The sequence below is a fragment of the Salvia miltiorrhiza genome, chromosome 4, assembly GCF_028751815.1.
Source record: "Salvia miltiorrhiza cultivar Shanhuang (shh) chromosome 4, IMPLAD_Smil_shh, whole genome shotgun sequence".
In the NCBI taxonomy this organism is placed as follows: domain Eukaryota; kingdom Viridiplantae; phylum Streptophyta; class Magnoliopsida; order Lamiales; family Lamiaceae; genus Salvia; species Salvia miltiorrhiza.
In genome coordinates this window covers 37,496,802-37,516,833 of record NC_080390.1, presented here as the reverse complement: position 1 = coordinate 37,516,833, position 20,032 = coordinate 37,496,802, and the positions used below count along the sequence as shown (strand labels likewise).

The 20,032-nt window shown below is 36.6% G+C and overlaps 1 protein-coding gene across 1 annotated transcript; it reads left to right on the top strand.

Moving 5' to 3' along the window:
- The first annotated feature begins 15,993 nt into the window (after positions 1-15,993).
- LOC131021459 (monooxygenase 2-like) lies at positions 15,994-19,006 on the top strand. Its single transcript, XM_057950650.1, has 8 exons — positions 15,994-16,412; positions 16,551-16,697; positions 16,819-16,887; positions 17,021-17,186; positions 17,278-17,506; positions 17,589-17,667; positions 18,207-18,277; positions 18,697-19,006. Exons 1-7 carry the CDS (start codon positions 16,291-16,293, stop codon positions 18,220-18,222), a joined length of 828 nt encoding a protein of 275 aa, XP_057806633.1. The 5' UTR covers positions 15,994-16,290; the 3' UTR covers positions 18,223-18,277; positions 18,697-19,006.
- The last annotated feature ends 1,026 nt before the right edge of the window (positions 19,007-20,032 follow it).

Sequence of the window (20,032 nt, the reverse complement as noted above, 5' to 3'; positions counted from 1 at the left end):
CGTTGTTTTTGCTGTTTTGTGTTTTGTTGTGGGTCCTCGTTGTCCCTTTCTTATACTTTATTTTGTTTGCTTGAGGGCAAGCAAAATTTAAGTGTGAGGGGGGCGTCTTTGAGTTTGTTTTTTGTTGAGTCAGTTTATGTTGAGTTTTGTGAGTCTTCTGGCCAAGTAATTGATAAGTTCAGTTGTTGGAGCATGCTATTAGATTTGAATATGTGTGATAACTTGATCTTTCCCTACTTAAGAATTGAGAGTTTGTGATTGACAGTGTGTGTTTTGATTACATGATGTCTGGAATGACAAAATAAGGGCGATGAGTGAATCTAAACTACACATAAGTGAGGTATTGAGCCTAATAGAGTAGAGCACTCTCTACTATTTTTTGTTTTGAGAGATTTGATGATCCATGAAGTCGTGATATTAAGTGTGTCATATGTGGTGAATGATAAGAGGCACTAGGGTAGCCGTTTGGCCTGCTTTTGAATTCCTACCCGTACACTAACCCCTAGTGAGCCATGTTTGAGCCTTGCCGTGATTGTTCATATTAGTCACTATATATATATAGCCAAGGCCTGTTTTTTGTGAACCTTCTCTTTGGTCCCATTGTGCATGTTAGAATTGAATTACATCTTAAGTGAATTTTGAGGAATGTGCATAAGGATGCTTGTTTGCCCAAACAGAACCGAGCCGAAATTGCATTCTGAATCTAGGACAGATGTTCTGTTTGGCCAAACAGAGGAAGATGTTGACAGTTGGGCAGATTGTTTTTGATGTACTCTTTGCATGATTGTGTTGTCTTAATGAAGTGGTGCAGCAAAAAATTGAAAAAAAAAATCGAAAAAGGAAAAAAAAAAAAAAAAGAACAGAAAAAAGAAAAAAAAAAGAGAGAAAATAAAGGTTGCACCAAGGTTGAATGAGTATATATGCATTGAGTTGTTTGATGGTTGTTGCCCATAGTTGAGTTGGAAGTTGCTTTTCATATGTTCAGAATTCTTTTGGTGTGATTTGATTCAAGCATGCACGATATTTGATCTTCAATGTTTGAGCTTAGGACCCCTAGGATCTTGCCTACATCATTGATAGTCCTCAGCCCCATTACAACCAAAGAAGAAAGACCTTTTTGAGCCATAATGTGACTGCGAAATATCATGACTAATTGGAGTTTCTTCTTGTGTGAGAATTACCTTATCTTATGGAGAGATTGAATGAGCGTGAGAGTTGCACTCATTGTTGCCTAATTTGGACTAGATTGATAATGAAAACACACTTTGGAGGTTCATGTTTTTAGTTCGAGAGTTGGGAAGTGATGGTGAATTGCATGATTCGATTTGATAGACTGTTGCATTCCTGATGCTTTGATGTTGCTTGGCTAGTCGTTTGGTTAGTTCGTGTCTTGTCTCGTTTCCCTTTCTACTTTCCTGTTCTTTGCGTGTGTTGTTGTGTCTGTTTTCAGTTCGTTCGTTTCTAGAGTCTTCGTGTCAAGGAAGGGTGTTGCTTCTAGGGGCTGAATTTCACCATTAATTCTTCTCTTATTTCATACTTGAGGACAAGTATGATCTAAGTGTGAGGGGATTTGATGTGTGTATTTTAGCTACCTAGTTTAGTGTGCGTTTTGCCGTGGTTTCATGTGATATTACATGTTTTGCTATGTTTTGGCGCAGGAATGAGAAGAATTGGAGATGGAGCTGCTAATTGGAAGAAAGTGGAGAAAGACGAATTTGCAATGGGATTTGACGTGAAGATGGAAGAAAATAGAGATTGGGCTTTTAATTTAATTGTTATATTTTTATAAAGCTCAAAACTCTTAGTTTTATTTTATTTTGGGTTTAATATTATGTAAGGGCCGAAAGCCCAATTATTTGGAGTAGGCGGCTACTTAAGGGATAATCCCTTAAGTTTATTTGATTCCCACTCAGCCGCATAGTTAGAATTCTAATTAGGTTATAATTCTTATTCTATTACTATTAGATAGAGCCGCGTAGATAGTTAGTTTAAATTAGGTCATCTTCTTATTTTTATTATCATTGATACAGCCGCACTTTATAATTTTTGATAGCCAGTTGACTTTGTTAGAAACAATTTAGAATTCCTTTCAATTTAGTACATCACGTTTTGATTGCTTAGCTTGATTAGGTGGATTTTATTTTGTTTAGCTTTTGCTTGATTGGAGAAGTTGGCGGCTGGAACCAAACTGTGGCAGAAGAATTGTTTTCGATTTTGGTTTCATTGATATTTCAATTTCATTTAATTTGCTTAGCATAATTTTCGTTGTTTTCTTTTATTGCAATTCATTCGTTAATTTTGTGTTTGGTTACTTCATGTTTGATTTTATTTATTTTATTGTTCTTAATTTAAGCATGAGTAGCTAATTCTTTTAATTCGGCGAGAATAATGAAACTCTAATTTAATGATCTGTGAGACCTAATTGGTTTAAAATTGATTCCTATTGATTCCGATTAATTCCTAGGTTCCAAGATAATTCTGATTTTATTTAAGCCTGATCAACTTAGATTAAATTGGATTACAGTCAATTAGTTCCTGCCAATCCGTAATTGTTGGAATTGGACTAATTAGTGATACAACTACCGTGTTCGTAGGGGGAATTAATTGGTATATTAATTATTACTAGCGTCTCTAGGATAATTGATATAAATTGGGTTCCTTTATCTTAATGCTATTAGAATATTAAATCTAGGTCTGGCGTCTCCAGCTAGGTTATATTTTAATAAGGGAAATAAGCAGGTCTGGCGTCTCCAGCTGTTTATCGACACAGTAAGTAGGAATTGGGGTACGTCCGTTGCGTTTCACGGTATCCTATAACTGGTTGGTTGGTAGGGATTAATTAATTATTGCGTCGAGGATCAGAGTTGAATTAGAGTGGATTTATTTGAGCCGAATTACCTCTTTAATTGATTTAATTCAAAAGTATTTTATTTGATTTAATTTGCTTTCTTAGTTAATTAATCTTTTCTCCCAATTTAAGGCGTGGTGGCATCACCAAAAATATAGATTTTAGGGAATTGAATGATTTTACCTGCTCTCTGTGGTTCGACCCTGCTTGTCGCTAGACTAATTTAATTCTGAGCTATTGCAGGAATTATTTGGTGGAAACGACGTCCACCACCCCTTATTCATCTAATTCCTCACCCCAGCAACGAAGTTCAAACAGAAACAAGATCACCACATAATATAGCAGAATTCATTCAATCAAGGTTTTACCTTCTAAACTCCAACTTATTCCCTCTGCATAAATGGCAATACGATGCATCCTATCTATGTATGCTGTTTTACTTCTACAACTTAACAAACCAACAAGCATGAGTAGCAGCCCCATAACTGAAGATACAAGCTTTATATATATATCTGCATATATACATACATATATGATGCATGTTTGAGATAAAAGGAGAAGAAGTTGAGTTTGAAACTTTGATTTTTATTCCTTGTTTTTAAATTGCGATGCTTGAGTCGGGCCGCTGCCTCGAGTCGAGTAGAGTCTGGGCGGCGACGGTGGCTGCAAAGAGCAGTTGCTGTCGACCGGAATTGAGCAGGATGAAGGGGTAGATGGGTGGTAGCAGCGGCCATTTCTGCGGTCTGACAGAAGGCGAGACCGGAGGCGGAGGCGCAGCCTGTAGCTGCGTCGTCGTCGGAGAGAGATGAGGGAGGCTGGGCTTGGCGGCGGTGGTGCCGCTGCTGCCCAGCCAAGGACGGACGGAGGGGAGTGACAGAGAGGAAGTTTCAGAGGGCGTTCGGCGGCGGCAGTGGGCTTCGTCTGCTGTTGTTCGCTGGTCTGTTTCGAGGGACGTCAGGCGGCGGCGGTAGACCTTGTCAGCTGCTGCGGCCGCCGATTTAGAGAGGGGGGCGGTCGGCGGCAGCTTTCCTGCTGTAGTCGCCGGACTGATTCAGCGAGAGAGAGGGAGAGTGATGTTGTGCGTGCCGGGGTGTGGAAGAGAGGGAGGAGCGGTGGCGGCTGGTTCGCTGCTTCGCCGGAGAAGCCGCGCCGCGTCTGTGTATGCGTGAGTGTGTGTTGCGCCGCTAGAGAGAAAGCGAGAATGATTCTGCAGGGTGTGTGTGAGTGTTGTGCGGCTGGGGGAAGAAGAAAGGGGGGAGGGAGTGTTGGGCCTTAGGTTTGGGCTAGGATGGAGTTGGGCTGTTGGGCCGATTTTTCTTTCAGTTGGGCCAGTGTTTAATTAAATGGTTGGGACTCATTTTATTTAAACTTGGGCTGCCATTTTTTTTTTTATTTTTGGGCTGCGAATTTTAAAACAAAAACATGGGCTTCCATTTAATTGTTAGACTTCTTTAATTGATTTATCAATTTAATTCTTTAATTTGGGTTTAAATTAATTATTTTTGAAAAAGTTTGCATAATAGTATTTTCTTATTATGTGCATATGTTAAATATATTTATTTAATTATGTGAGTTAAAGCATGAATTAATTTTTGCATCAAACATTTTACATAGAATCATTTATGATTAAATTGGTTTTATTATTAAAAATCGAATAAGGATATTGTTGGTGTCCTTGACTCAAGAATTTATTTTCTTAAATATTTAATTATTAAAATATGAAAACCCGGCTAAGTGAATCATAGGATGATAAGCACTTCACTATGACTTAAGATTAGATTCGGGAGACCTATTAAGATTATAGATTTCTTGTAGGCTTTGTGGATCGTGAGGACTAGCACTGCTATACCAATTCAGAGTTAAGAATAAACGACAGGCTTTGCCTATTCAGGTGGGCTTATTTACCAAATGTATGGTTTAGCTATTGAGCTTAAATGTTTCAATGAAATAAAAACTGTTTATCCGATAAAATATTTTGTGCACTCTGCTCTGTTTAAGGCTCGCAACAATGAATCGATCGAGGTTCTCTCTTGACCTAACACGTTATTTGAGAATTGTGTACACCTATTAGCTGACCTGGTGGGTTGATCTCCATCGGGCACTAATCATGTATGAGGCGTTATAAGGGTGCTCGACGGGATGTGTTCCGGAGCATTGGGTCCCAAATGGGAACTTGACTGGGTTACGCCCTCAGTTCAAGTAAAGCAGGAGTAATGGATCCGTCGGTGGCTAAAAGGTCCGGGATCACAGCGAGTAACGGAAAGGGAGTGTGACAATTGCGCGCAATATAATAAAATGTTTTAACATGCTTAGAAGTTATTTCAATTTAAAACCTTCTAAGTCATGTCAAGTATAATTGGATAAACTGCTCTTATGATTATGAAATGTTTATAAAAATGCTAGCCCACTAAGTACATTAGTACTTAGCCCAAAATTACTTTCAAATGTTTTCAGGTTGATTGGTTGGTGCTGACGGGGCAGAGCTGAGGCTAGGGTTCAACTCCGTATTTTGTCTTCCGCTGTTGCATTAGCTCTTATTTGTCTTATGTTTCTCTATCTTAAAAACTTTTATGTTAAATTCTGAATTATGTTTCTTATCGAGCTTAGACTCTCAACTCTAGCACTATGTTATTTAATATTGGTTATCAGAAGCATGAAACCAAACTTGTGATCCTAAGATTTAGAATGTTATTAATTGATTACTATCAGTTGATTTATGTCTTTCTTCACTCAAAGGGCGTTGCCCGACTTCTTATCCTATTATTTGAATTTCACAAGGTCCTTCCCTTGTTCATTTCTATGATTTTAATCGCACCCCGATTATAGTTTATTCCTTCAAGAATTGGGGTGTGACAGCCACCGAGGGAGTTCAGCTTAAAACAACCTGCGCATTCACTATTTATTTCCTCTCGAACTTCCTCCCAGAGAAACTCAGATTTAATGTAACCTGTAAAAGCCCCATTAAGCCAAACCAAGTCTTCTTCCGTCGTCTGGAACTGTAGTGTTTCATCATCAAGTTCTTTATCATCTTTAGCACCTGTAAGAGCTTCCTTAAAGGAGACACCTGCGTGCCTATTATACACCTTCATGTTGCATGGCTGTATCTGTTCCAAATTCTTTTCTTTGATGCTATTCTGCTCATTCCTTCTCTTCTCATCAACCCTTTCGAATTTAGGTTTATAATCCCTTTGGAATTTAGGCTTATAAACTCTAACCTTATAACTGCCAATCCAAAGTTTGTTCAGGTCCACCAGTAAAGTCTCAGACCTCTCCACCCTTTCAAATCGAACAAAGCCGAACGGTCTTCCCCAAAGATCTCTCTTCCTTGGGCAGTATACATCCACCGTCTTCGCAACCGTCTCGAACTTACGTCTGAGAAAATCAAGGCTGCAATCCTCTGGGATGTTGTTAAAGAAAAAGGTTGTAGTGTCATCGCGTTCATTCGAACTCCAATCTCTCCTCCCATTCAAACTGCTCCGATTCCAGCTTCTTGCCTGTTTTCTCTCGACATGTTTTGGATCAATCCCTCTTCTTCTCACCACTCTCCACTCTCTCTCGGTCTCTCTAGGCTCCATTGTAGAAAATCACCTGTTTTATGAAGTAATCAACTACAACGAACAATACATCAATCTAACCAAACAACTGTAAGATAAGCTCTGTCCTTAAACTTTGCTAATTTCAGTTCAAGTCTTGTCCATTCGTTTCACCATGGCACATTCAATTCATTACAGTTATCCTACAATACATTCAACCCCAACAACAACCCATCTGCTTGAAAACCTTCAAGGTAATTTGCTGTCTCAAGTACTAAATTCACTGTCTCAAGTACTAAATTCAGTTCGCATCCATATCAAACTGCACATCACCCGAGATAAGGAAGTAGAACTTAGCTTTTGAATAGGAAGGGATGTCTTGCGGATCTGGACGCTGATCTTTCAAAAAGAGTCGGAAGGCCTAGCTGGATGCGCGTTCTCGCCGGACTTGAGGGCTGCGTTGTGGCCTGGAGGCGTGGTCTCGCCGTAGTGGATAGTCTCGCTGGTCTGGAGTCGAAGATAGCTACCGCAGGTTTCGCCGGAGAAAGGTGTCGCCGATCTGGGCGGCGGATCTGTGGGCGGATCTGGCGAGGTGGCTTGCGCAGCTAATCCCTCCACCGGGATGGGGTTAAAGAAGAAGGGGAAGAAAAGGGGCGTCATTTATAGCCGTAAAACTTACTCATCTTAATAAAACTCGTATTTTTTTATTCATTAATACTCAATTGAAAACAGTCTATGAAAGACAGCATAAAACTTAATTAATATCATTAATCAAGTTATACATCGTATGAAACCATTCTCTTAAGACTCAAAGTATGACATAACATACTATAACATCAACAACATCTTGCAGCGGAAAGTAGCTAGACATATGTATGAAGACATATTCTAGACAGGTTAACTATTTATTAACAACCCTGGAGACTCCGCTCATTGCAGCACCATCATCACATCAGCTCAACCTGCACATTTAGAAAACATATGCAGGGCTGAGTACAAAAGCACTCAGTGGGCACGTATGCCTAGGTATAAAAAATACATGCTTCAAAACTATAAATTGTCATGCCATCATAATCAGTACAGCAAGGGAGTTTTTCGCTAAAAAGGCCCAAGCTTACTAAGTTCATTTGTGATTCTTAAAGTTCGTCTGATCAGACTAAGTTCTTTTGTAATCTATCATATCTGAAACTGTGTGCCGGAGAGGTGGCCACCTCTCACGGTCACTTGACCGGCCAACCCGCTAGATGACTCACGGTCACTGGTGTACACTAGCCCTGGCAGGATAGCTATCAACTGCTCAGGACCCGAATTCGATTGCATCATTGGCAAAGCCAAAGCAGATAGATATCATACTAAAATTTAAACATTTTATGGCAAGACAATACTTGAAATAACTTTAACTCAAATATTTTGTAACGAAATAACTTGCTCAAATGTAACATTAAACTCATTTGATAGATATATATAAAACTGAAATTAACAGTTAAATCATCTCATGCATTCATTCGTATAAGAGGCCTACGACACGCAGGGGATCTCTATATACGTATAGTAAAAGTAATGCCCACCTCGTTGTGTCTCTGTATCAATGAGTAACGTCACTCTCTCCCTCAAGTCGTTACTTCCCAAAAGGACCTTCATTGTTATGAAGAATTGATGAGAAGTTATAAAAGAAACCTCGATCAATAATCTAATCTCTTTTATGAAACATTAGTATCTCTAATGTTCATCTCTCTTGATTGTTAATCAATATAACAATTATTATCTCTCGTCATTACTCATTAATTATAACATCCTTATGTTATAATTAGCAGCTCTTCAATTAAAAGAAATATTTAACACATCGAAAAGTCCACTTTCTTAGCAGATCTATTCGCTCTCATCTCGTCTAATTAACCAATTAGAAGTTAAACTATCCATTAGGCATGTATTTGAGTCACGGGTCAACAAGAATTGACTATGCTCAAATCCTAATTTCACTAAAAATTTCGGCATGACCTATTCATATATAATGTCAACCACGAGATTTCAACGCGTGAATCTCACTACGTGAACTCGTCTCTCGACTCAAAACTTAACATCTTGACATCTTTGCAAACCAAACAATTCAAAATCATCAAAACTCTTTATCAGTAAACTATCATTTATACTCGACACCAATTGTTCGAGTGTCAGATACCAACATTTATGTGCGTTAATCATAACTCTCACAACTCACACCATTTAGTCATATCGTATCATCCATCAAAACAAATATAATCAAGTTGTTTTCTAGAAAGTTTTGCTGTTTTTGTGTCATCTTTAAAAATTCATAACAACCAACTCAATCATCATAAACTCTCATACCAATTGATCTCAAAAACTTCATGAAGTGTAGTTCACTCTAAAAATGGTAGTTAACCAAAAAGGTTAAAGGTTTTTGGAGATATTGCTCTTTTAGTGCAGGCTGTCAAAGATTGACAGTTTCTGCCAATTTTGTTTAGGCCATTAGAAACCAAGGCAAACCTTAATAAAATTCCATCAAATTTAATCATCCAAAACTAAAGGTATCCTTGAAGATTTGGTTAAAATTTCACAAGAGAAAACGTTCATATGATCTGCCAAATAAACAATGAAACTCATACACTTTTACTGTTGGACAAATATGACAGCAGAACAGGGCATTTTTGAAATAATAAACTGCTCTGTTTCAGAGGTCATAAAAATCGAAATCTTATGTTTTTAGAAAAGTATTGAAGTCTAGTTTCGTTTAAAAAAAACGGTGATGCAAAATCCTTCATGGATTAATAGATATAAACGTTTTTGTGAAGTCTACCAATAGTTGACAGATTCTGTCAAGGATTTTTCAAAATATCTTTAAAATAGCAAACATCATCCAAAAGACATGAAATTTTGCAGCAACGAAATACACATATCATAGATAAACATACTAAAATTTCAGAGCCATCAAGCAATGAAAACTCATCGAAACATAAGCTTGAAACTGCTGTAAAATTTTGACAGAATTCCTGTTTTAATTTCGTTCAACAATTATCATCCATAAATTGTAAATCAATTAGCATGCTCATGTGATATCGTAGAACACATATACGCAATAATATTCATTATGCAACGTCTCAAACTTCACGAATTTAAATAATCATACTCTAAAAATTTATACAATTTTCGTGCTTGGAAAAATACGAATTTAATATATATCGATTCTAGCATACCCCTAAGCACAAATATCAAGTCAAAACGATCAAACAAAAATCGAAAGACAAGCTAATATGTGAAAAACGGGGCTGCCCTCATGGGTTTCATAGCTACGGTTCGTTCCGTTCTTACTCCCTTCATTAAACATGCTCAACATCTACCCAAGAACAACATACTAAAATTTCACGACGATCCGACGTCGTTTCAAAATAAAGTCGAGAATCGACGTTTTTCGACGTCGACGAAAATCGAAAAGAAAACCATCAAAACGTAGGTAGAGATCTTACCTACTTAGATACGTGATCGAAAAGATGATCGGCGCTCGTCTCGGTGCTCAAATCGGAAGTCAAAAGCTCTAAGCTAATGTTTTCGTATATTTTCATATATCGATTCGTAAGACCAAGCTCCCTTATTTATAAGCGAAGAAGACAATTCTAAATTGTCTTGTCTTCCTTAGTCAACAATTACGACTAAGGAATTCACACTTGAGTCAACAATTACGACTAAGGAATTCACACTTGAGTCAACAATTACGACTAAGGAATTCACACTTGAACTGTCTTACTTAGTATTAGAATATATCAAATATATCCTAATCTAGTCCATAATATCTTTCAGTTTTGGTGGGGTAGCCTTAGATATTTAAGATATTAACCCGTTAGTCGTTAAATATCCCGTTTCGTCTCATTTTAACGACTAATTACCCACATTCTTCGTTACTCACCCTCTTAACTCCTACTCACTTTCATTACACTCGTAATTCTATATAAATATAGAAAACGCAAGCTCGTTCTCGAAATTCTGATAAACGAGCTCGGTTCGTTTATCGAGAAATCCCGATTTACTATTCACTCGTCGTCCAAAAATAAAAACTTTCATTATTGGACTCGTATCGAAAAATTAAGAATATTTCTCGACGACATGCACGTAAGATTTTGAAAGTCGACAAAAAGACGAAATAGCAGTATTTTACTATTCATCGTCAAAAAGTCAAAAATTTCAAAAACGTCTTAACGGACTCAGATCTCACTTCCGAGTTCACCGTTCTCATTCAAATAATTATCTCGAATTATTCAAATACTCAAACTCAAATACGGATATAAAATCCACATCATTCTCACATCATCGAAAGAACATCTCAACATCTTAAAAAAAATAACAAGAAAACTTCATATAACTCCTCATCTCTTTACAAAGTAAATCAAACAAGGGATCTAAACCCTAATTACTCAAACTCAAGCAATTAAACACGTCATCAAAAGCCCGGGTATTACAGCGGCGGCGAGGCTCGATGCAGAAGGCGCGTCGCCGGCGGGGCCTCGGGGCGGCGGGTGTGCGTGGGAGGAATGGGGGCTTTTTTTTGTATTAAATGTCTGCTGTTTGTAAATGTGTTTGAATTGGATGAGACTAATTCTCTTAATTTTTTTTTTTTTTTTTTAAATTCTCTTTATTTTTTTTAAAAAAAAATACAAAACGAATCAGAAAGATGAAGTGTGGCGCCGCTTTCGAAGTCTCTCATACATAAATGGAATAAAACTGGACTATCAAATAATGAAAAACCAGGTAATCTAAATTACATTAACGTACTCCCTCTGTCCCAATAAAAGCGGTGTATTTTTTTCGATCCGAGATTTAAGAAATAGTGTAAAAGCGTATAAAGATGTATAGAACTATATTATTTGTAGTGTAAAATTATTATAAAAAAACACTATTTTTGTTTTTTGTTGGGACGATTCAAAAAAAGAATACGCACCGCTTTCGTTGGGGCGAAGGGAATATTATTTTCAATTGTTTAGAGTAGAAAACTTCCTTAAAAAAGTTTATATAAAAAGATGAATAACTCGTCGCCTGAACAGAGACATCAGTGTGGTTTTGTTTTAATATTTAATATATTAATGTATTGCCGAAAAATTGTATTTAATTTCACAATTCGAATGATGGGTCATGTTTACGAAAACAATTGGTTTCGCTTTTGGAATAACTACAAAATAAATTACAATCACTTTACAATTTTGACCTTACTTTCAAACTAATTTAGCAAATAAATACGAGTATCAAATGTGAACGGATCCACCTCAAGGGACTGAAAATTTATTAAATATAACGTTTGAAAGTATTTCCATGAAATTTGAGGACGTCAATATTTTTTAACATTTTGTACTAGTAGAGTCTTATTATAAATTTAAGATTTGTACTCAATCACTTATTATAATAAATAGTTGTTTGAATTTCCATTAATTTAACAATAACTATATTAAAAGTATATAAAAATATAACTTTATGTGTTTTTTAAAAAAATTATTTCATCTTCTAAGAAAATAAACTAATTTTCATTATTAATAATTCATAATTTTACTTTAATTAGAGAATTGACACAAGTTCAACATTGAAAATTATTTAAGAAAGGAAAATGTGATAAAAATAACACAAATTTAACAAACTAATATAACAAATCATTATAAAATGTTAAGTAATTAATGTGAATACTACGATGATTAAAACAATGTACTTCCTCCGTCCGCATAAATATGCATAGTTGATTCGGAACGAGTTTTAATAAAAAGTTGTTTGAAGTACTGATAGTGGAGAAATGTTCCACATTGAATTGTTTTTCGATTGTTTCTCTGCTCCTCGGTTTTTTTTTTGCTTTGGTTAGGATGGACCAGCTTGGTTATCCTAGCTTTATATTCAGATTTTATGATGATACTTAGTTTGTTTTGGTTTGTTTCATATTTGATTTTGCTTCTTTTTTCTTCTGGATGCAATCACTTTTGGGCTACATTTATGTATGCCTTTAGCTCGATTGGTTTCTTTTCTTCCTTGTTGATCCTGATGGGCGTTGTCACTTTTGGGTAGCGTCGTGTTTGGGACATTGGTTGATGGTTATGTACAGGTTGGGGGTCTGCCTAACCCATCATCCTTCGGGTGTTTGTTCTAAAAAAAGAAAAAAAGAAGTATTGTTAAGTAGATTGTGGTCTAAGTTACAAGAATAAAATTGTGAAAATTATTTGTTGGGTAGTGTCAAAAATAGAGTATGCATAAATTTAGGAGATGTACCAAAAACGAAAGGTATGCATAAATATGGGGGACGGAGAGAGAAATATAGTTTCTCTTGTATTTTATATATATAGATATATGTATGTATATATATAGGATTACAATTTTTGGAAATTTAAAAAAAATTGTCGTAAATTCATTTTTTTTTGGCACGACCATCGTCAAAATTATGCATATAATTAAACACAAATATGCATAAACATAAACACAAATATGCATTACGTTGGATAGAAATATGCATGAGAATATATCACTATGCCACCGTCCCGCTATTCATGTTTCGTTTCTTTTCGACACGGAGATTAAGGAGAATGAAGTAAGTAGAATAAAGAGTGTGGTCCACATGTTTAAGTTTGTGATTAAAGGATTGTTAACGTTAGACAATTCCAATGAAAATGAAAAATTCTTAAATAATTAAAATTCTGAAAATGAAAAATTGAAATTCTGAAAAATTAAAATTCTAAAATGAAACTGAGCAAGAACAAAAATCTGCAATCAACGAAAAATTTGCAAGAACAAAAATCTGCAGTCAACAACAAAAATCTGCAGATTTCGAACCAATCGAACTCAAACAAATCAAACAGATTTCGAACCAATCGAACTCAAACAAATCAAACAACATTGGAGAAAATTTCATGAACAGAGAGTGAAACAAAGAGTGAAAATTTCATGAACTGATTTCTGGTTATGATTTTCATGAACAGAGAGTGCAAAATTTCATGAAAAGAGAGTGAAACCAATCGAACTCAAACAAATCAAACAAAATTGGAGAAATATCAGGAACAGAGAATGAACTTGGAGAAATCTCAGGAACAGATCTGGATCGTCTTCTCGCTCAAGCCGCCACCGCTTGCACTCCGCCGCGCCGCGCCGCTGCTAGGGTTTCATTCAGAGGGGTGGACGGTAGATAGACGCAGCTGGAGCGGGCTTTTGATGCGAATCGCGGCAGATCGCCTCGAGCCTCTGAATCGTCTTCTCGCTCAAGCCAACACCGCTCGGACTCAGCCCCGCCTCGCCGCTGCTAGGGTTTCACTGGAGGGGGTGGCTAGAGTGGGCTTTCGGCATGGATCTCTGCGGATCGCCTCGAGCTTCTCCTCGCACAAATCGACACAACTGGAGAGAGGGTTCGAGATGGAGAGGGCAGACGATGACGTGAGTGGAGGCGGCGGCGGGCCAACGGTGGAGAGAGGGTTCGAGATGGAGAGGGCAGACGACGAGGTGAATGGAGACTAGTAATTTGAGAGAGAGAGACAATTGCAGAGAGAGAGAGAGAGAGAGAGAGAGTTTCAGACGTGTTCTACATAAAATTCGTACATTAAGAAACATTTATATTTTATACACTTAAGAGTGTTTTTATTCTAGCCCACCCCTATATATATATATATATATATATATATATATATATATATATATATAATATGGGAGGGCTAGAATAAAAATACATTTTTTTGTATAAAATATGAACAATTTTCAGCCCTTAGATCATCAATATCTACAGTTGATTCATCACCTTGTTGTATAATTCAGGTCCTGAGTTCGAATCCCAAAGATAGCGATTTTTTTTTTTTTTTGCAATTCATACAGTTACACAGCCAATTCATACGTGTTCTACATAGAATTCATACATTTTAATTCGTTTATAGTTTATATAAAAAATATATTTTTATTCTAGCCACCCCATACTATATATATATAGTATATATATATACTGAGTGCGGTTATAGTGAGAACCACACTTATCGTGAGAACATAAAAACCATTAAAATCAATGCATCTACTATATAAATTAATGCATTCGCTATTAAATTTAATGCATCCGAAAATAATAAATTTTTTGCTCCCTTCAGGATTCGAACCCAGGATCTGCATTCATCCACCAAGATGATGCATCCACCGTAGATCTTGATGATCAAATTGCTTAAAATGGTTCTCTGTTCTAATTTTATTTAGTGGTTCTTATTTGAACCTCTCCCTATATATATATATATATATATATATATATATATATAGGGAGAGGTTCAGGAAAGAACCATAAATAAAAAAGAACGGAGAACCATTTTCAGCCATTCGATCATCAAGATCTACGGTGGATACATCATCTTGTTGGATGAATGCAGATCCTGGGTTCGAATCCTGAAGGGAGCAATTTTTTTTTATTTTTTTGAGTGCATTAATTTTAACAGCGAATGCATTAATTTTTACAGTGAATGCATTAGATTTGATAGTTCTCCCGTTCTCACAAATAACGTAGTTCTCTCTAGAACCACACCCTATATATATATATATATATATATATATATATATAGAGAGAGAGAGAGAGAGAGAGAGAGAGAGAGAATGCTAAATGTAGTTGTCACTACTACAAAAGTTTACATACATAACAATGCATAGATAACGGTTTTTTTCAAAAACCGTTATGTATGAGCGCACTTTTAGGAATAGATAACGGTTTTGAAAAAATCCGTTATCTATGTACTGTTGTCTATATCCATAGATAACGGTTTTTGAAAAACCGTTATATTTTTGCGTTATCTATTAGTTGCATACATAACGGTTTACAAAACCGTTATGCCACCGTTATCTATGACCATCTTTTATAACGGTTTATTTATAACGTTAAAGAACCGTTATGTATAAGAGTCATTTACAACGGTTTTTGAACCGTTATGTATGAGCGTCTATAAAAACTGTTATGTATAAATTTTTTTATTAATTTTTTAAAAATAATAATATATTATATTATATTATATTAAAAATAACAAATAAATTGTTTATCCTAAAATCTGAATTTATTCCTAGATATAGACTTTGAAAAATAAAAAAATCATAATATTTTTTTTATTTTATCATTAAGTAACACTTATATAAATTCTAAATTAGAAATCTAAATACCAAAAATTGAATATTAAAAATGAAAAAAAAGGAATAAGATATTATTTAGGAAATTTAGAAATTAACCCCCCAAAACTACAAGCCCTAGTTTTGTTCGTCTCTCTCATCTAATCTCTCTGCCTCCTCATGCGTCATCCCTGTCTCTCGACTCTCTCTCTCCCCTCTCGACTCCGCCGCCGGCGCCGCTGCCCCACGCCGGCCCGTCGCCGCCCACCCTCGCTACTGCCCCGCGCCCACCCACCCTCGCTGCTGCCTCGCGCCCGCCCACCCTTGTCACTGCGTCGCGCCGCTGCCGCCCACCTTCGCTGCGTCTCATCTCCTCCCCAAATCTCTCTCTCTCTCCGGCGAATGGTAGCTATTCGCGCTCTTCCGGCGACATCGGTCGCCGTGACCTCGCCTCTTCATTTTCCTCTAACATATAGCTAGGGCAAAGGACGAGCCCTAGTTCTTCTCTGTTCGGTATAACCCAGCCGTCGCCATCTCAGGGAGACCGGCGAGCTACGCCTAGAGCCCGCCCATCGTTGCTGGTGGTCCGAGGATCGGCGAGCCGATGGTGTTCTACGGCCGGTTCTCTTCTCAACTCCACATAATCGAGGCAGGAAAGGGGGAAAGCCCTAATTATCCGATTTGCAGTCGAGAGCGGATGAGGTTGATAATTAGGCGTCGAACAAGAGTTTTGCCCCTTCTTCTAAGCCAAGGAGGTATGAGAGAAAGGGGAGCTTTGGATTGGAATCGAGCAACGGTGGAGCGGATTCAGGTAGTTGGATGAAGGGTAGTTGGATGAAGATTAGAGAAGAGGAAGAAACCAAATTTGGAATGGAAGAGCAAGAGATAGTGATTGTTGGAGCTGGAATTGCAGGTCTCGCAACATCTTTAGGGCTGCACAGGTATCCTCAAAAAATTCCCTCTCAAAAATCTTTCAATTGAGATCCAGCATTTCATCGAACATGTATGCTGCTGAAACTGATTCGCTTTGATGATTATGAGCTAAACTTTTTAAGACTGTTGCTGTTTGATAATAGTAGATTGGGAATTCGAAGCGTAGTTGTGGAGTCAGCAGATAGCTTGAGAACTTCAGGATTTGCTTTAGGAATTTTAGCAAATGGTTGGAGGGCACTGGATGCTATTGGCGTAGGCGACATACTTCGCGCAAAACACCACAAACTTAGCAGGTAACGTCGATTTATTCCTTTTTTTATTTAAATTTAGATCAGCTGTATGATTTTCACTGTGATTCATTGATATTTCTGAAGTGTTTATCTTCAAAGTAGTTAATTAGGCCTTGTTTTGCAGAATTGTGACTACATCGGTTAACTCTGGGATTCAGACTGCTGAGCTACCATGTAGGGCTTCGCATTCACAGTAAGTGCGACACTGCAATTTCGTGTTATTTTCCGAGTAGAGGTAACTTCATATAAAAATTAGTGTGTATAGTAAAAGATTGAATTTCTTCACTGTCTAATACATGATTGTGACTACGTCTGACTGCATTTAGGGATGATCTGGAGTCTCGGTGTGTGAGTCGGAGAGTGCTGCTGGAAACACTAGAAAATGAACTTCCAAGAGGTACAATCAGGTACTCCTCCAAGGTGGTTCATATACAAATTGAGGATCGTGTCGAATCTATTCATCTATCCGGTGGAACTGTCCTGAAAACTAAGGTAGTTAATGCAGATAACAAGAATGCTTACTCGAGTTGTTAATTAGTTTGTGTTTACTGTTAATTGTCATAGAATTCTTGGCTTTGAATAGGTCTTGATTGGATGTGATGGAGTGAACTCTGTGGTGTCCAAGTTCTTAGGCTTTAGTAAGCCGGCTTATGCTGGTCGAGCAGCTGTTAGGGGCTTCGTGTATTTTAAGGATGGACATGCTTTCGAGCCAAAGTTGATGCAGTTCTTTGGGAAGGGTGTTAGATTTGGTGTTATCCCCTGTGATGATTATACTGTTTACTGGTTTTTCACCTTTAGTCCTTCATCTCAAGGTGCTCATATCTTTCTTTCCTAGTCTCTAACTGTACCATTTCACATTGTGTGTGCTAATGTTCATTGCGAAAAATGGTGCAGAGAAAGAGATGGTGGAGGATCCGGCCAAGTTGAAGCTATTCATGCTCAGCAAGCTGGGCAAGGTATCTGATGAGATCAGGCGAGTATTCGAGGAAACACAACTTAGTTGATAAGACGATTCTCTTTCAAGTAATAATAGATCGAGAGTTCGTCACTTAATCTACGTGAGCAGTAATTCTAAAAAAAATAAAAATTAATTGTCCCTTCATGGGCATGGAATCGATGAGGCTCAGTCAACTCTAAAGTATTGAATTAGTTAAGCTTGAATACGAACATAGTTAAGCTATCAAAGCAACTCTAACTGTTTGCTTGCTAAACTTTTCTATTTCTTGTTAACTATAAATGATCAGATTAAAGCATATTTGTGACCAAGAAAAGGGATTAGATTCTAGCTTGTTGCTGGTTGAAGATGAAAGTGGAGTGAAGATATGAGAACAATAAATTAAATACAAAGCAGCTGATTAGGTTAAGTGGTTTTAGGTATTTTTTGTTTTTTAATTTGCTAATGTAGTTGCGAGACCTAGAATTTCTTCACTTTGTTTCTGCTCTCTCTCTCTATCTTGTTTTTCAATGTTTGTTATAACATATTTCTAAGAGGCATGGTGGTTCAAATTGCAGGAGGCTGATGTTATGAGAAGCAAATTGGAGACGGCGAAAGAGAGGAAGCTGATGCTCGCTGCTGAAGTTCGGTATGCAATTTGATTAGATACTGTATGCCTTTAATCTAACTGCCTTCAAGATTTTCTCATGGTGTATGTCGTATGGTTTCTTTGCTTTATATATTGATGGCACACAATTTGGAAATCAATGGTTTGGTCCACATCTTGTCTGCAATATATGTTTCCTTCTTTGTTGGAGTAGTGTTTTGTAGCGATTTTGCTGCTTTTTATGTTGGATTGCTATGATCTTGAGCAATGAAATGCATGATATTCAATCAGGTATGAAGCCAAATACATACGTTTATCTTTGTATATGTGGCTTCTCCGCAGATATATGTTTCCGCGCATTGTCAAATATTGACGAGTAAAAATGCCTAGTTCATCGCTGTCTTATTTTGGTATCCCCCATGTTCGTGTTGCACTGATCAAAATAACAATGGAATAATCAGGTTTCTACGGAAAAGGCATATATACCTTGTGAAGACGAAGGATGCGAATTCACCTGTGCAAGAACAAAATCTTGTACAAGCGCCAAACTCACTAAAGCGTGCTAAAATCACAAAGTAGCAGCTTCTGAATGGAAAAGAAGCGAGCCGGCATAGATTGCCTTCAGCTCCAGTACCCATCTCCAAGAAGAAACGAGTTGCTCTGCCGATGCTTCATGTAGTAAAACATGTATTAACAGGCAACTTGTGTAGCTCGAATTGTTGGATGCTATGTTATATATGCTAATATTATCTTGTCAATGTTATTTTATTATTTGAATTTTTTTTATTGATTTTTAGATATACATAAAAGGAAAAATTAAGAATAAATAAAAAATATGCGAAAAACTGTCATCTAATATATACAAAACCGTTATCTATGTCTTACAAAGATAACGGTTTTAAATCGTTATAAAAAGTATAAAAAACTGTTATCTATAATATGAGAAAAAAGAAATATTATATAATACATAACGGATTAATTCTAATACATAACAGTCAAAAACCGTTATCTTTTTCTTACAAAGATAACGGTTTAAACCGTTATAAAAAGTATAAAAAACTGTTAACTATAATATGAAAAAATATATATTATGGAATAGATAACGGATAAATTATAATACATAACAGTCTAAAACCGTTATGTATAATCAATATAGATAACGATTTTATAACCGTTATGTATGTGTGGTTGTACTGTTATCTATTCCCTTCATAGATAACGGTTTTATAACCGTTATGTATGTGTGGTTGTACTGTTATCTTTTCCCTTCATAGATAACGGTTTTTTAAACCGTTGTGTATGACACCTATAATAGATAACACCACTATACACAACGCTTTTTTTGCTCATAAATAACGGATAAAATCCGTTATCTATGAGCGTTTTTCTAGTAGTGTGTCTGAATAAGTCAATAAATTTACTGAAAGTTGCATGAGGTTCAAATTCTGAAGGTAGCGTTTTTATGAATAAATATTCATGCGGTCTCTTGATTTATTCGTTAAAGTTATTGAATTATTCAATACGAATAATATAGAATTCTCCATTGATTCTAACCATATATATATATATAATAGAAATAGATAGATAAAGAAAAGTTATGAACCTTGTGGGATGGCCAATAGATCCTTATATATGAGTACAGTACTGTTTTTACTACTGTTTTTACTATTTCTTAGCATGATTTATCTTTTCATATTGTACAAAGTAATAAAGATTCATTATAGATTGAGAACCTTGTTCACAACATGCAAGAATTCAAATGGAGAAATAAATCATTGGAACTTTTTATATTCACAA

What these genes read in the sequence shown, in the direction of transcription:
- LOC131021459 (XM_057950650.1), top strand. Translation starts at nt 16,291, where the DNA reads ATGAAGGGTAGTTGGATGAAGATTAGAGAAGAGGAAGAAACCAAATTT. An exon ending in ACATCTTTAGGGCTGCACAG is followed by an intron (nt 16,413 to 16,550) that starts GTATCCTCAAAA and finishes TGATAATAGTAG; the next exon opens with ATTGGGAATTCGAAGCGTAG. An exon ending in GAACTGTCCTGAAAACTAAG is followed by an intron (nt 17,187 to 17,277) that starts GTAGTTAATGCA and finishes GGCTTTGAATAG; the next exon opens with GTCTTGATTGGATGTGATGG.